The 17,559-nt window shown below is 50.4% G+C and overlaps 1 protein-coding gene across 1 annotated transcript; it reads left to right on the forward strand.

The window, feature by feature from the left end:
* Positions 1-5,624: 5,624 nt before the first annotated feature.
* LOC120702371 (cellulose synthase-like protein D2) lies at positions 5,625-10,979 on the forward strand. The gene is made up of 4 exons (XM_039986143.1): positions 5,625-6,058; positions 6,477-7,476; positions 7,964-8,771; positions 8,992-10,979. Exons 2-4 carry the CDS (start codon positions 6,527-6,529, stop codon positions 10,747-10,749), a joined length of 3,516 nt encoding a protein of 1,171 aa, XP_039842077.1. The 5' UTR covers positions 5,625-6,058; positions 6,477-6,526; the 3' UTR covers positions 10,750-10,979.
* The last annotated feature ends 6,580 nt before the right edge of the window (positions 10,980-17,559 follow it).

Below are 17,559 nucleotides of genomic sequence, written 5' to 3' on the forward strand. Positions count from 1 at the left end.
CAATAATCAATCATCAATAAATGCAAAAGAGCCAAATGAAAAATCTAATCCTACCAAATAGAAAACAGAAACACAGGCTCCCTTTTGTTTGAATTTTTTTTTGGCACCGCCTCCTCGTCTCCCCAATCCCATCCCATGTGATGCAAGCGATTGGAAGCGTGTCTCCACCCTTTCCTCCGCGGACTCGTTCCTGCTTGCTGCTTCCTGCTTGCTGCTTCCTGCGGACTTCGTCTTCTCCCCCCCACTCGGTGCTCGGAGACGAGCTCACCAAATCCACCCCTTCCTCCTTCCCCGTTTATAAGGCATGGTGGAACATGACACGGTCTTCTAAACAACACTTTGACCATTTATTTATCATATATTATATCACTTTTGATTATAAACTTATAATCATTGTAAAATATATTTGATTATGAATCCAATCATATGAAATTTGCATTATAAAAATAAAAATTTAATAGTCAAATTATTGGTCAAAGATGACAAGGTTTGAATCTTGATATACGTGTATGCCTTATAAACAGGGAAGGAGGGAGTATATTACTATACTAGTACTTCAGCACACTGTTTAGACGGTTTTTTTTTTTTTTTTTTTTTGCATAGGGGAATCAAAGGAGGGGAGGCTTCCATCCGGCCTGAAGTATGAGTTCACTACTCTTGTTTTTTGTTTTTTTTTTCTAAATAAAAGCAGTCCAATCCACAAGTGCAATCGCGTACTTTTGTCGTTTATAGAATATTAGAATAAAATGATAATAAAATGCTTTTGTGAGTTCATATATACTGTATATACTTTGTTGAAAGTACTCCAGCTATAAGAAACCCAACCTTTAGAGATTTATTAGTAGAGATTAGATCGACCGGCCATCGATCAGCCGGCCGGTCGTCGGGGATGCTGAACCAAGGCACGCGAGGACAATTGTTGTTGCTCTGGTCTGGTGCTGGGGAGCAGCAAAGCAAGAATCCTCCCAGCTTGCAATTGGACAGTAAGTAGCCTTCTTGATCTACTGCTGCCATTTGCTGATGATACACCTACGCATCATGCACGCAGTATATAGTCCAAGTGTCCAACGCCAAAGCCGGCCGCCGGCCTTCAACCAATGCAAACTGATAACCTGTCCATGCAGGCATGTTTCAATCTCTTTTTTATTTAAAAAAACGACCTGTCCACCACCATCGTCGATCGATCGGTCAAACAGCTCGCACCAAAAACTAAACTTGCGCGTTGCGAGCGAATTGATCGACCCCAGCCCAGCCCAGCTGCTATCTGAATATCTGATGGTGATGGACTGATGGGGCCAGTACCTAGTGCAAATAATCCGTCACCTACACAGTACAAATGAAAGAGGACGACGGTTTCTTGCATGCGAAATGCCTAGGGGAGGACATTTTTTTCATGCCAGGAGGACAGGATCCACCGCTGCTGGGAAGGTTTGTTATTTTAGGAGAAATTTTCACAGTGACCCCCAGCAAATCCTGACCATGCCAACCAACAGATCAACAGCAAATCCACCATCATCTGATGCCAATGTTTCCAGCGATAATAATCATTTTCTCTCAGCCCAACATAGAATTGAAAAAGGGGGAAAAGAAAGGAAAAATCCTAAACAAACAAGGGCCCACCCAAACCCAAGCATGCAGAATTGCAGACGGGACGACCGGGCCGTGTTCACCGGCAGCACGCAGAGAGCTGCTGACCGCCGCTGCTGCACCAGCTGGCTCTTGCACGGCATGGACGCCGCGCTTCCGTTCCGATTGCTTGTACAGCTTCTCTTCCCAGGTAGGCATGACCGCATGACTGTATCTGCATGAGCCAAGCCAAAAGAGGCTTTAACAGGAAGCTTTCATAAAAAATCAATAATCAATCATCAATAAATGCAAAAGAGCCAAATGAAAAATCTAATCCTACCAAATAGAAAACAGAAACACAGGCTCCCTTTTGTTTGAATTTTTTTTTGGCACCGCCTCCTCGTCTCCCCAATCCCATCCCATGTGATGCAAGCGATTGGAAGCGTGTCTCCACCCTTTCCTCCGCGGACTCGTTCCTGCTTGCTGCTTCCTGCTTGCTGCTTCCTGCGGACTTCGTCTTCTCCCCCCCACTCGGTGCTCGGAGACGAGCTCACCAAATCCACCCCTTCCTCCTTCCCCGTTTATAAGGCATGGTGGAACATGACACGGTCTTCTAAACAACACTTTGACCATTTATTTATCATATATTATATCACTTTTGATTATAAACTTATAATCATTGTAAAATATATTTGATTATGAATCCAATCATATGAAATTTGCATTATAAAAATAAAAATTTAATAGTCAAATTATTGGTCAAAGATGACAAGGTTTGAATCTTGATATACGTGTATGCCTTATAAACAGGGAAGGAGGGAGTATATTACTATACTAGTACTTCAGCACACTGTTTAGACGGTTTTTTTTTTTTTTTTTTTGCATAGGGGAATCAAAGGAGGGGAGGCTTCCATCCGGCCTGAAGTATGAGTTCACTACTCTTGTTTTTTGTTTTTTTTTTCTAAATAAAAGCAGTCCAATCCACAAGTGCAATCGCGTACTTTTGTCGTTTATAGAATATTAGAATAAAATGATAATAAAATGCTTTTGTGAGTTCATATATACTGTATATACTTTGTTGAAAGTACTCCAGCTATAAGAAACCCAACCTTTAGAGATTTATTAGTAGAGATTAGATCGACCGGCCATCGATCAGCCGGCCGGTCGTCGGGGATGCTGAACCAAGGCACGCGAGGACAATTGTTGTTGCTCTGGTCTGGTGCTGGGGAGCAGCAAAGCAAGAATCCTCCCAGCTTGCAATTGGACAGTAAGTAGCCTTCTTGATCTACTGCTGCCATTTGCTGATGATACACCTACGCATCATGCACGCAGTATATAGTCCAAGTGTCCAACGCCAAAGCCGGCCGCCGGCCTTCAACCAATGCAAACTGATAACCTGTCCATGCAGGCATGTTTCAATCTCTTTTTTATTTAAAAAAACGACCTGTCCACCACCATCGTCGATCGATCGGTCAAACAGCTCGCACCAAAAACTAAACTTGCGCGTTGCGAGCGAATTGATCGACCCCAGCCCAGCCCAGCTGCTATCTGAATATCTGATGGTGATGGACTGATGGGGCCAGTACCTAGTGCAAATAATCCGTCACCTACACAGTACAAATGAAAGAGGACGACGGTTTCTTGCATGCGAAATGCCTAGGGGAGGACATTTTTTTCATGCCAGGAGGACAGGATCCACCGCTGCTGGGAAGGTTTGTTATTTTAGGAGAAATTTTCACAGTGACCCCCAGCAAATCCTGACCATGCCAACCAACAGATCAACAGCAAATCCACCATCATCTGATGCCAATGTTTCCAGCGATAATAATCATTTTCTCTCAGCCCAACATAGAATTGAAAAAGGGGGAAAAGAAAGGAAAAATCCTAAACAAACAAGGGCCCACCCAAACCCAAGCATGCAGAATTGCAGACGGGACGACCGGGCCGTGTTCACCGGCAGCACGCAGAGAGCTGCTGACCGCCGCTGCTGCACCAGCTGGCTCTTGCACGGCATGGACGCCGCGCTTCCGTTCCGATTGCTTGTACAGCTTCTCTTCCCAGGTAGGCATGACCGCATGACTGTATCTGCATGAGCCAAGCCAAAAGAGGCTTTAACAGGAAGCTTTCATAAAAAATCAATAATCAATCATCAATAAATGCAAAAGAGCCAAATGAAAAATCTAATCCTACCAAATAGAAAACAGAAACACAGGCTCCCTTTTGTTTGAATTTTTTTTTGGCACCGCCTCCTCGTCTCCCCAATCCCATCCCATGTGATGCAAGCGATTGGAAGCGTGTCTCCACCCTTTCCTCCGCGGACTCGTTCCTGCTTGCTGCTTCCTGCTTGCTGCTTCCTGCGGACTTCGTCTTCTCCCCCCCACTCGGTGCTCGGAGACGAGCTCACCAAATCCACCCCTTCCTCCTTCCCCGTTTATAAGGCATGGTGGAACATGACACGGTCTTCTAAACAACACTTTGACCATTTATTTATCATATATTATATCACTTTTGATTATAAACTTATAATCATTGTAAAATATATTTGATTATGAATCCAATCATATGAAATTTGCATTATAAAAATAAAAATTTAATAGTCAAATTATTGGTCAAAGATGACAAGGTTTGAATCTTGATATACGTGTATGCCTTATAAACAGGGAAGGAGGGAGTATATTACTATACTAGTACTTCAGCACACTGTTTAGACGGTTTTTTTTTTTTTTTTTTTTGCATAGGGGAATCAAAGGAGGGGAGGCTTCCATCCGGCCTGAAGTATGAGTTCACTACTCTTGTTTTTTGTTTTTTTTTTCTAAATAAAAGCAGTCCAATCCACAAGTGCAATCGCGTACTTTTGTCGTTTATAGAATATTAGAATAAAATGATAATAAAATGCTTTTGTGAGTTCATATATACTGTATATACTTTGTTGAAAGTACTCCAGCTATAAGAAACCCAACCTTTAGAGATTTATTAGTAGAGATTAGATCGACCGGCCATCGATCAGCCGGCCGGTCGTCGGGGATGCTGAACCAAGGCACGCGAGGACAATTGTTGTTGCTCTGGTCTGGTGCTGGGGAGCAGCAAAGCAAGAATCCTCCCAGCTTGCAATTGGACAGTAAGTAGCCTTCTTGATCTACTGCTGCCATTTGCTGATGATACACCTACGCATCATGCACGCAGTATATAGTCCAAGTGTCCAACGCCAAAGCCGGCCGCCGGCCTTCAACCAATGCAAACTGATAACCTGTCCATGCAGGCATGTTTCAATCTCTTTTTTATTTAAAAAAACGACCTGTCCACCACCATCGTCGATCGATCGGTCAAACAGCTCGCACCAAAAACTAAACTTGCGCGTTGCGAGCGAATTGATCGACCCCAGCCCAGCCCAGCTGCTATCTGAATATCTGATGGTGATGGACTGATGGGGCCAGTACCTAGTGCAAATAATCCGTCACCTACACAGTACAAATGAAAGAGGACGACGGTTTCTTGCATGCGAAATGCCTAGGGGAGGACATTTTTTTCATGCCAGGAGGACAGGATCCACCGCTGCTGGGAAGGTTTGTTATTTTAGGAGAAATTTTCACAGTGACCCCCAGCAAATCCTGACCATGCCAACCAACAGATCAACAGCAAATCCACCATCATCTGATGCCAATGTTTCCAGCGATAATAATCATTTTCTCTCAGCCCAACATAGAATTGAAAAAGGGGGAAAAGAAAGGAAAAATCCTAAACAAACAAGGGCCCACCCAAACCCAAGCATGCAGAATTGCAGACGGGACGACCGGGCCGTGTTCACCGGCAGCACGCAGAGAGCTGCTGACCGCCGCTGCTGCACCAGCTGGCTCTTGCACGGCATGGACGCCGCGCTTCCGTTCCGATTGCTTGTACAGCTTCTCTTCCCAGGTAGGCATGACCGCATGACTGTATCTGCATGAGCCAAGCCAAAAGAGGCTTTAACAGGAAGCTTTCATAAAAAATCAATAATCAATCATCAATAAATGCAAAAGAGCCAAATGAAAAATCTAATCCTACCAAATAGAAAACAGAAACACAGGCTCCCTTTTGTTTGAATTTTTTTTTGGCACCGCCTCCTCGTCTCCCCAATCCCATCCCATGTGATGCAAGCGATTGGAAGCGTGTCTCCACCCTTTCCTCCGCGGACTCGTTCCTGCTTGCTGCTTCCTGCTTGCTGCTTCCTGCGGACTTCGTCTTCTCCCCCCCACTCGGTGCTCGGAGACGAGCTCACCAAATCCACCCCTTCCGATCCCCACTATTACTAGTACTCCCCCTCCCCCTTCACCCCTCGCTCCGTCCCCAGAGCTTCCCTCCCCATTGCCACCGCCGGCCCAGTGCCCCCTCCTCTTCCCTTCAGTTCCTTCACCAGAGACTAGTTCAATCAAGGAAGAGGAGGAGCACCGCACGCCGCCATTACTCTCCCCTTCCTGCTTGCGCCTTTGACCCGCCCTCGGTTCGGAGTCGAATGGTAAGAACCCGCTGGTACTACCTCTTCTGTTCTGACATCTGAATCTGTGGTCTTCTGGGTGGCTGCTTCTCGATTTGTTCATCCGTCTGTGGGAGTGTGGCGTGGTTTCGGTAATCGCCGGGAGTTGATAAAGTTGGGATTTTTATTTACTTTTTGCTGGGGTCTGTGCTCGTGCTTCTTTCTTGCCGTCAGATTTGTGCGGCCCCGTCATTCCTGTGTGTCGTTTCGCTGCCCAAGTTTGAATCTTCACCCGGGATTCCGGCGGATTTCTCGATCTCTGTCTGATTTGCTGCTTTTCCACTGGGGGAAACCTGCCATCTTTATTTAACCAAAATCTTCCATTTTTACCTCTCACATGCGTCTCAAAGGAAATGACCCAATTTCTGAAGCTTAATCTGATTTGTTCCTGCTCTCGCAGATCAACCACTGACCGATCCCTAGCTGCTCCACTTCCCTGAAACGGACGCCATGGCCTCCAACGGCGGCGGCGGCCTCCGCCACAGCAACAGCAGCCGCCTCTCGCGCATGTCCTACTCCGGCGAGGACGGCCGCGGCGCCCAGGCCCCCGCCGCCGACCGCCCCATGGTCACCTTCGCCCGCCGCACTCACTCCGGCCGCTACGTCAGCTACTCCCGCGACGACCTCGACAGCGAGCTCGGCGGCGACTTCTCGCCCGACCACCAGGAGTTCCACAGCTACCACGTCCACATCCCGGCTACGCCCGACAACCAGCCCATGGACCCCGCCATCTCCGCCCGCGTCGAGGAGCAGTACGTCTCCAACTCGCTCTTCACCGGCGGCTTCAACAGCGTCACGCGCGCCCACCTCATGGACAAGGTCATCGAGTCCGAGGCCAGCCACCCGCAGATGGCCGGCGCCAAGGGGTCCTCCTGTGCCATCAACGGATGCGACGCCAAGGTCATGAGCGACGAGCGCGGCGAGGACATCCTCCCCTGCGAGTGCGACTTCAAGATCTGCGCCGAGTGCTTCGGCGACGCCGTCAAGAACGGCGGCGCCGTCTGCCCCGGCTGCAAGGAGCCATACAAGAACACAGAGCTGGAGGATGTGGTTGGCGGCGCGGCTGGGGCGAGGGCCACCCTGTCGCTGCCACCGCCGCCTGGTGCCGGTGGCACTGCAGCGTCCAGGATGGAGAGGCGGCTGTCGATAATGCGGTCGCAGAAGGCAATGACCAGGAGCCAGACCGGGGACTGGGATCACAACCGCTGGCTCTTTGAGACGAAAGGGACATATGGGTATGGCAATGCAATATGGCCCAAGGAGAATGAGGTGGAGAGCGGTGGTGGTGGTGGAGGCGGGCTAGGTGGAGCTGACGGCCAGCCGGCTGAGTTCACCACCAAGCCATGGAGGCCGCTCACTCGCAAGCTTTCCATCCCTGCTGGCATCCTTAGCCCGTACAGGTATGAATCTTGATTGGGTTCATGTGCACATAGAAGACTACTACTTTGATCATCACGTTTGAAATTCACTGTTCTCTGTCTATGATCCATTTGATTTTATTTATTTTCAAAATATACTACTCTCATTGCTAGTCAAACTTTGGTTAGACCTGGATGTGTAGATTATTCCCAGTTGTTATGTTGTAGCATCTGTTGAATAAACTAGGGGGTTAGGTGGGCTGTTAGATACTTAGATCTGTGCTTCCTCTTCAGATCTCTTACTATCTTCCAAACCTATGAACTTAATGCTTAGTAGTACTCTATTCAATTTTGTATGTTTTTGCTGTTGAAATTCCTGGCTCCCACAACTTGTGCCTTTTGATATCCTCAACAGCACAGTAGATACTTGCATTGGCACACATGTTTCCATTGAGTTCTCCCCCCATGGATACACAATTGTTTCATAACATTTTTCTGTAGATTAATCCTGTTTTGTTGCTTCCTGCAGACTTCTCATTCTGATTCGTATGGCCGTCCTTGGTCTGTTCCTTGCATGGAGAATTAAGCACAAAAATGAGGACGCAATGTGGCTGTGGGGCATGTCTGTTGTTTGTGAACTCTGGTTTGGCTTTTCATGGCTACTCGATCAGTTGCCAAAGTTGTGCCCTGTGAACCGAGCAACCGACCTTGCTGTCCTGAAAGACAAGTTTGAGACTCCAACTCCGTCGAACCCTACTGGACGATCAGATCTACCAGGGCTTGATATATTTGTGTCCACTGCTGATCCAGAGAAAGAACCTCCACTGGTCACAGCAAACACTATCCTCTCCATCCTTGCTGCTGATTACCCTGTGGAGAAGCTTTCTTGCTATGTTTCTGATGATGGAGGAGCTCTCCTGACATTTGAAGCCATGGCTGAAGCTGCAAGCTTTGCCAACATGTGGGTTCCTTTCTGTCGCAAGCACAACATTGAGCCTCGCAATCCTGAGAGCTACTTCAACCTGAAGAGGGATCCATACAAGAACAAGGTGCGTCCGGACTTTGTCAAGGACAGAAGGAGGGTGAAGAGGGAGTACGATGAGTTCAAGGTCAGGATCAATGGGCTGCCTGATTCAATCCGCCGTCGCTCTGATGCATACCATGCCAGGGAGGAAATCAAGGCCATGAAAAGGCAGCGAGAGGCTGCTCTTGATGATGCAGTGGAGCCCGTTAAGATCCCTAAAGCCACCTGGATGGCTGATGGCACACATTGGCCTGGTACCTGGATTCAGCCTTCCGCTGAGCATACCCGTGGTGACCATGCTGGAATAATTCAGGTATACATATTTCCTTTTCCTAATTCTATTCTGTATGTAGCTTCTATACAAAAATAAAATGTATCATAACTTAAGAATCTCTTGTACATAGTACATTGGTGCCTTGGTATTTTATATGTAGCTGCATTACAAACAGTAGGAAATATAATTGAATCTGCTACTCTAGTTGTCTGCAAAGAAAAAAGGCACCCAACTGATCACTATTGTTCTGTTCTTTCAGGTGATGTTGAAACCTCCTAGTGATGATCCCTTGTATGGCAGCCCTGGTGAAGAAGACAGACCTCTTGATTTCACTGAGGTTGACATCCGTTTGCCAATGTTGGTGTACGTGTCCCGAGAGAAGCGCCCTGGTTACGACCACAACAAGAAGGCTGGTGCGATGAATGCCTTGGTCCGTTCATCTGCTGTGATGTCAAATGGCCCCTTCATCCTCAATCTTGACTGCGACCACTACGTTTACAACTCCCAAGCTTTCCGTGAAGGAATGTGCTTCATGATGGACCGTGGTGGTGACCGTATTGGTTATGTCCAGTTCCCGCAGCGGTTTGAGGGCATTGATCCATCTGATCGGTATGCTAACCACAACACTGTCTTCTTTGATGTCAACATGCGCGCACTGGATGGTCTCATGGGACCAGTCTATGTGGGCACTGGCTGTCTTTTCCGCCGTGTTGCACTATATGGATTTGACCCTCCCCGCACCAAGGAGCATGGTGGCTGCTGCAGCTGCTGCTTCCCTCAGAGACGCAAGGTCAAAACTTCAGCTGCTGCACCGGAAGAGACCCGGGCTCTGCGGATGGCAGACTTTGATGAGGATGAAATGAACATGTCATCATTCCCCAAGAAGTTTGGTAACTCGAACTTCCTCATCAACTCTATTCCAATTGCTGAATTCCAAGGGCGTCCTCTGGCCGATCACCCTGGTGTCAAGAATGGCCGCCCTCCAGGTGCTCTCACTGTGCCCCGCGACCTTCTTGATGCCTCCACAGTTGCTGAGGCCATCAGTGTCATCTCATGCTGGTATGAAGACAAGACTGAGTGGGGCCACCGTGTTGGTTGGATTTATGGTTCAGTCACAGAGGATGTGGTTACTGGGTACCGGATGCACAACCGTGGATGGAAATCTGTGTACTGTGTCACCAAGCGTGATGCTTTCCGTGGCACTGCACCAATTAATCTCACTGACCGGCTCCACCAGGTGCTCCGATGGGCTACTGGTTCAGTGGAAATCTTCTTCTCCCGCAACAACGCTCTGCTCGCAAGCCGCAAGATGAAGGTTCTTCAGAGGATCGCGTACCTGAATGTGGGCATCTACCCATTCACATCAATCTTCCTCATTGTCTACTGCTTCCTGCCAGCGCTGTCCCTCTTCTCTGGGCAGTTCATTGTGAAGCAACTCAACGTGACCTTCCTGACATACCTGCTGGTGATCACCCTAACTCTGTGCATGCTTGCGGTGCTGGAGATTAAGTGGTCAGGGATCAGCCTGGAGGAATGGTGGAGGAACGAGCAGTTCTGGCTGATCGGAGGAACGAGCGCCCATCTTGCCGCTGTGCTGCAGGGCCTTCTGAAGGTGATTGCCGGCATCGAGATCTCCTTCACACTGACATCCAAGTCAGGCGGTGATGATGTGGACGACGAGTTTGCAGACCTGTACACCGTGAAGTGGACGTCGCTGATGATCCCGCCGATCGTGATCATGATGGTGAACCTGATCGCCATCGCGGTGGGGTTCAGCCGGACCATCTACAGCGAGATCCCGCAGTGGAGCAAGCTCCTGGGTGGCGTGTTCTTCAGCTTCTGGGTGCTGGCCCACCTGTACCCGTTCGCTAAGGGGCTGATGGGGCGGAGGGGCCGGACGCCGACCATCGTCTTCGTCTGGGCCGGCCTCTTGTCCATCACCATCTCGCTGCTGTGGGTGGCCATCAACCCGCCCTCGCAGAATTCCCAGATCGGTGGGTCGTTCACGTTCCCGTGAGCGGTCACACCATTACATGAATTCCTTGCTTCGTGCCGGTTGCTCAGCGCTGGTGGGAAGGGGAATTCTGACTGCTGAAAAGGCTAAGTGCTTCGGTTAAAATCCATAGTGCTGTCATATGAGTTACAATAGTTCTTTTGTTCTTTATTTAATTTTTGCCCTGTACTGTCCCGATATGAGAATTGGTTCTGCTGGACCATGAAACGAGTACAAATTTTCAAGTTGTTCCACTGTGCCTGTGTTTTTCGCTAGGTGTTGGGATGCTTGTGCTGCATTGGCTACTCTGAATTATCGTGTACAGTGTCAAGACATCAGCAATGACAGTGAAAGCTCCTCGGCAGCATGCTTGTGCGATACACCTGTGGCGTTGCTGGGTCTGCAAGACCAGGCATGGCGGAGAAGAGGTCAGAGGAGAGTGCGTGCTGTTTCTTTCTGTGACCCATTCAGGTTCGCTCGGAGCCTGGCGATTGTTTCTTGTGGGGTTTGGTACGAGCGAGAGAGGGATTGACAGAGAGTTTTGGATAGAGACGTGGCACGACTTGTTGGCCCATACGCTTTCTTCTCTTCCTGAGCAACCACAATGTATATAAGTAGTCTATATGGATAGTTTTTGTGTAAGTAGTCTATAGCTATTGCTGTTGCTGAAATGTATATGGATCTGTTATAATGGAATCTGGAGTGAGAGAGAATAAGATGGAAGAGAGAGTAATATTTATTTATTTTTTTATAGGTAGTCCATAGTAGACCTGGGCAAATGTCGGGTCGGGTTCGGGTCGGGTCAAGGCCGGGTCACGGGTCGCATAGGACGGCCCGCGCCCGACCCGTACCTATCACCGGGTCGGGTCGGGTTGGCCCGTGCACCCTGCGCGGGCGTGTCGGGTCGGGTTTTTTTCGGGTTGGGTCGGGTTTTTTGGTCTTTGGGTCGGGTTTTTCGGGTTGGGTCGGGTTTTGGGTCAAAAATCACAGCCCGTGCCCGGCCCGTTGATTGTTGCGGGTCAAAAAATACGGCCGCGCCCACCCGCCACGTAGCTCGGGTCGGGTCGGGTTTTTTTCGGGCGGGTTGGGTCGGGTTGTTCGGGTCGGGTGACCCATGCCCAGGTCTAGTCCATAGCACTATGGGTAACTTTTGCTATGAACTACTATATGGACCACTTCTACAATGTTTCAGCTAGTCTGTAGTGAATATTTTAATACTATGGACTGCTTTATGACGAATATTGTGGTTGCTCAACGGCAAATGATTTGATTTATATTCTTTGGGATGGATGGCTGCCGATCCACCACCCCGTCCCTGTAGCAGTGAATTATTATGGGCCCAAAGCTACGGCTCCTTCACACTCATCAACAAACAGCAGAAGCAGTGAAACACGGTGCCTTTGGGCCGGCCCAGCAAGGGCCTGTCTAGAAGGGTTGCGGCTCATCTAAAAATAGCTCCCCGCTCCGTTTCTCTTGTGGAGGAGCGGTTCTTTAGAGAAGCTGTAGCTGTTTAAAAAATATTTGACAAAATAATTTTATCTAATTATTTAAAATATATAAAAATATTAAATATCCATAATAGGCCTTTTTATTTTCTCTTTTTTCTTTCTATATTTCCTTTTTTTCTTCTCTTCCCTTCTCTTTCCTCGTTGTCGCTTCTTCTCCTCATGTCCAGTCCACCTCGCCTCCTCCTCCCCCCCTACCGCCTGCCCAGCTCCCTCTGCCTCCTGTGCTGCGCCTCGCTCCCTCCACCCCCGCTAAGCTGTGAGCTCCATGCCGCCTCGCTCCCTCCACCTCTTGCTGCGCCTCGCATAGCCGCCTTGCTTCATCGCTGGCCACCGCCTTCACGTCCATTGCTGACTGCTTCCATCTCTGTGCCGCTGTCGTCTGCCTCCACCTCCGCGCCGCTGTCGACTGCCTCGCGATGACATGTTTGTCAATGGGTGGGAGGAGCCACACGGAACCATTTTTTCTAGCTCCCTGTTGTCGGTCAAAACCCACCGGCGAGTAGTGACAGGCAACACGAGGAGCCGGGAGGCTGCCGGGGCGCTGGTTGGCACCGGTCCCTCGGTCAACGGCCCAGATCCTGGCACACGCTGTCGCTTCCGGAGATGCAGGGCGTGCCACCTGATCTATACCCGATCAGGAGGGTGCGAACGTGCCTTAGATGATTTGCCTACAAACACAGACACGTGTAAACATTAGTCCGAGCCGTGGTCGGCTCCCCGGGACGACTCTTGCATCGGCTTTAAAGAGCCGATCGAGTCCCGGTGTCAGATTGGATCTGCATATCCAGATAGTAATGGATAAAGCAAATAACTGCAAAAACTGCTTCAATTAAATCTAGCTAATCTAATCCACGACGGTAAAAGCTTCACTGCTAGATCGGAACATCCTACACGTAGTTAGGCCTAACGAGCGTAAAAGATAACCGAACCTTGACCAGAAAAGAGGCCTAAGAACAAGCGAAAGCCGATTCCCGGATCAATCCCTATTAAGATCAAGGCAAAGCATCTAATACGTCGCCGGATCGTCCAACCCGTTTGCAAGGCCTAAACTAGCAGATATTACGCCAATTCTTAAGTATAAGAACTAACCATAACAGATTAGATCTACTAGATAAAAAAGGAGCAGAGTGTCATCTCTACGCGACTAATTCCATGCAACGAGAATTAGTATAAGATTAAAACATGATCGCGCAGAGATGACATGATGTTCGTAGATGATAAGCAACGAAAGCACGATGAATCTACTAAAAATCATGCTATGAAAATTAGGATAACTAGCACTACTCGCCATAAAAAAACGCTTCAGTACGAGTAATACCAAGATAAAAGCAAGAACAACGTTGCCCTGATCGCAAGAAGCGATCAGGGCAGCATGGCGCTTACTTGGAAGAAACCCTAGAATTAGGGGTGGCGGTGCGCCGAGAGTTGTTGTTTGCAAAACGTGATGACGTTCTCCTTTTACAAATATCATAGGGTACATATTTATAGTCCGGAGACTTGGACAATAATCTAAACTAACGTGTCCATATCGGACTCTATCTTTAACTCAAACTGAACTAAATCTAAAGATACATGGCCCACATGGCCCAAACGCTCACGCAGGAGCCGATTCGTAAGCCTCCTTTAATTTCTCCAGTAAGCCCAACTCACTCGCGGCCCATTAATTAACCTGTTAATTTATGCCGATAACACATGCCCCCCCAAGTTTCAAAGTATGAATGCTTTGAAACTTTGTATAGTCGACGCCTCAATCTGCATGATGGACTCAGCGCCTCGGCTCTTCTGATGTTGCTCTTCCGATAGCTGATGCTTTACTAATAGCCGACGCAAAGAGACGAATCGACTTTACTCCTCCTGCTAAACAACTTGGATCTTTTGAACAGAAAATAACTTCACTCCTCAAATGATTCTCTCAAATCGCTCAATGTGTATGATTCCTCACCAAAGCATTATATTGCCTCCTTTCTCCCTATCTCTAGTATGGCTTTTTGTGGAGTTCAGGGTAGGGAATGAAGAGGTAGCATACTCGGGTCGCACATGTTGCAAAGTCAAAGACCGGATCCAATAGAGAAAGCAAGTCATACAATCAGATCAAGATGTGCATGTGTGTGGAATTTTTGTGGCTGGAACTCGCATCCCCCTTTTGCAGAACTCTCCCTTTTATCTTTTACTGAGATACGAGCTATCTTTCATTTTTCTTTCTTCTTTTTTTCATGCTTTTTGGGGCACTGACATTTATATTTTTTCTTCTTCTTCTTCTTCATTTTTACATAGCCCAAATGTTTCTACATGATGAATATAAAGAGTTCTGTCAAAAAAGGAATGGAGCATTTTTATGGATGGAAGGCATATACTTGCGTAACTTCTAGTGTAGAAGTCAGCATATGAGTGGTTGAGTACATGGAGTGTACGTGATCTTGATCTTAAAACTATGAAGCGAATCTCACAAGGATCACAAAGAATTTGACAATGCTCAATGCAAACACAAGCAACATATGTATAAAGGTTTTAAATGTGTATATATGGCTCTGTCGGGTACCACAATTAGGGACACCCTAATTGGGGTGATAAGATCGCTTTAAAACACAAACACCTATAAAGACAACTAGGCCCACGAAGGCCCACGGCCTGCTCCCTATTCGGAAGAAAGGAAAGGACTCAAAGAAGCCCGGTGTGCGGCCCATTCATGTCCCCCTCGAGCCAGTGGAACGACCTCCGCCTCGCTCGAGGGTCCCTCTCGGGCCCGCAGGGCAATCTCCACCCCGCTCGAGGGTAGCGGATCTACCCTCGAGCGGGTGACTCATCTCCGCCTCGCTCGAGGGCCCCCCTCGGGACCCTCGACCGCGCAACACACTTCCGCCTCGCTCGAGGGTAGCGGATCTACCATCGAGCAGGTGACTCATCTCCGCCTCGCTCGAGGCCGTCTCTCGGCACAAGGGACAAACGGCCCCGCCGCCCAACCGACCGCCGTACGAAGGCATTAAAGGCCAGCCACTCCGCCACGGCTCAAAGGACGGGCGGCGTCAGACTGCCACTCCCACAGTGGATGTGACCGGGGTCCCTATCCGCTGACTCCGGTCACCATTCCGCCATCCTGGATGCTGTAGCAGTGCCTTGGGACCTGCACGGGGAACAAGATGGGCTCGGCACTGCTCCCATTACTGTTCTGCCGACGCCAACCATCCGGACTCGCCTCCCACTGGGGAAGGGGTCCGGGACTTCCACGTGTCCCCCGGACCTTCTAGTGTACACGCCCGCACTCCCACCAGGGGGTCCGGGACCACCACGCCGCCTGCGGGACACTGCAGGACGACCGGCGCGATCTTCACAGGACCAAGGACAATGTCCAGGACGACTGCGCCGCGCGCCGCCTTCCCACAGTGTACTTCCTACAGTGTTCGACCACTGTACCCGCGATTCAGGGGAAAATGACGACTTCCGCGCCCCTACACTCGTGTACGCTGCCCCCTCCTTGTGACTATAAAAGGAGGAGGCGGACTCTGGGCTCTAACTGGACTCTGGGCTGCTGGCTAGTTAGTCTCTCTCTCTGGTTTTTATCTCCCAAGAGAACTCTCAGCACTACTGAGCACTCATCTCAACCGACTCCACTCCTAGCAGAGACTTGGGAGCTTCCCTCCCTCTCTCGCCTCGCTTGTATCCCCTACTACAAGCACTCCGGGTGCAAGATAATACAGTGCCCTCGCACACCCCCTTTGCTGGACGTACGGCCCCGCGGCCGGAACCAGGATAAACCGTGCGTTACTGTGATTGCCTCTTGCATCATCATCTGGGACGAGGAAACACGCAGCATTTACTAGTTGGGATCCAGGCCCCCAGGTCGGGACACCGACAGTTGGCGCGCCAGGTAGGGGCAGCGCTGCGTGACATTTTCTCTCTTTTTCCCATTTGATCTCCAGGGATGGCGAGCAGATCCAACCCATACCCTATGGGTGTTTCGGATCCGCTCCCAGCGGGACGCGTGATCTCGTTCGGGAGTCTCGAGTTCAGGGCAACCGGCAACGGTTACCTCATGCAGCTCCTCTCTCCCGGACGCAACACCATCGCTCCGACTTCGCCAGTCCGGCGCAACAGGCGCTCGGGTCGGCGTTCGCGACAAGCACGCACGGAGCGTCGTCGTGCGGCACACCACAGCTCCCCCAAGTGGGTCGAGGCTGGCATGTCGCAACTCAGCATCACGCCCAACGGGGCCACTGTTTCGTCATCACGTGCCTCGGTGTCATCTGCGCCGGCACCAGCGCCTGCGGCAGCACTAGTGCCTCCCAGGGGGAACTCGACTTCGGCGTCACCCTTCCCCTTCGGGATGCGCAACGCTGCCGCCCACGCCTCGTTAACCGGCGCTAGCTTCATCGAGCATGAGGATCTGCCGGGTCATCATCTTCGGTCGATTCGCAGCCCCATCGCGTCGTCCCCTGACGAATCCTACCCCGAGGCGGCGAGCTCGATCGCCGACGACATCGACTTCTTCATGAACAACTTCGTAGCCGAGGAGGCCGAGGACTACTCCGGGGTCTACGACCACGACGCTCTTCGCTCGTTCCAGCTGGCGACGGCCTACTGCCTCACCTGCTCCGAAGACTCCAGCGAGGGGGATTTCGATCCTTCCCGGGAATGCTTCATGGTGGACCTTGCGGGCGAGCAAAACGACAACGCCCCAAGCAATGACGGGGACGCCGGGGCGAACGCGCAGGCAAAGCAACCGGCGAACCCGCCTGCAACACCTTCCTCGTCAAGCTCGGCGGCGCGACAAGCCCAGATGACGCAGCTCAAAGAGCTCCAAGCCAAGCTCGATGAGCAGCGTCAACAAACCCAGGAGCTGCGCGCCGCACTCGAGCAGCAGCGTACCGCGCGCGGTACACATGCCCAGGCGGCGGGACGTGTCGCCCGGGAGCGCATCATGGCCGACGACAACGTCGACAAATCGCCGGAACTGAAGACGGCGGGGGAGAAGCTCGTCACTGCGGCTTACCTACTCCAAGCTATGCCCGAGCCATCGACACCCTCGGGTCGCAACCTGCGCCGCGAGGCACAGGAGCTCATCGAGCAAGCTGCCGTGCAGCAGGCCGAGAGTTCTACGTCTCGCATGCGCTCGAAGGCCCCGGAGCAGTGTGATGGGACTGCGCACCAGGACCGTGAGGTTTCTGTGCACACACCCCCAGCGGGGAGGGGCAAGGCAGCCGTAGTGCCCGCTGCGAGGGCACCCTCGGTGCACGAGCGCATCGGGAGAGTTCCCGTAAGGGAGCGAATCCGTGACACTCGCGGACACGCCGGCGACGGCAACGCCCGCAACATCATCGATGGCAGGAGG

Source organism: Panicum virgatum, chromosome 4K, assembly GCF_016808335.1.
Source record: "Panicum virgatum strain AP13 chromosome 4K, P.virgatum_v5, whole genome shotgun sequence".
Taxonomy (NCBI): domain Eukaryota; kingdom Viridiplantae; phylum Streptophyta; class Magnoliopsida; order Poales; family Poaceae; genus Panicum; species Panicum virgatum.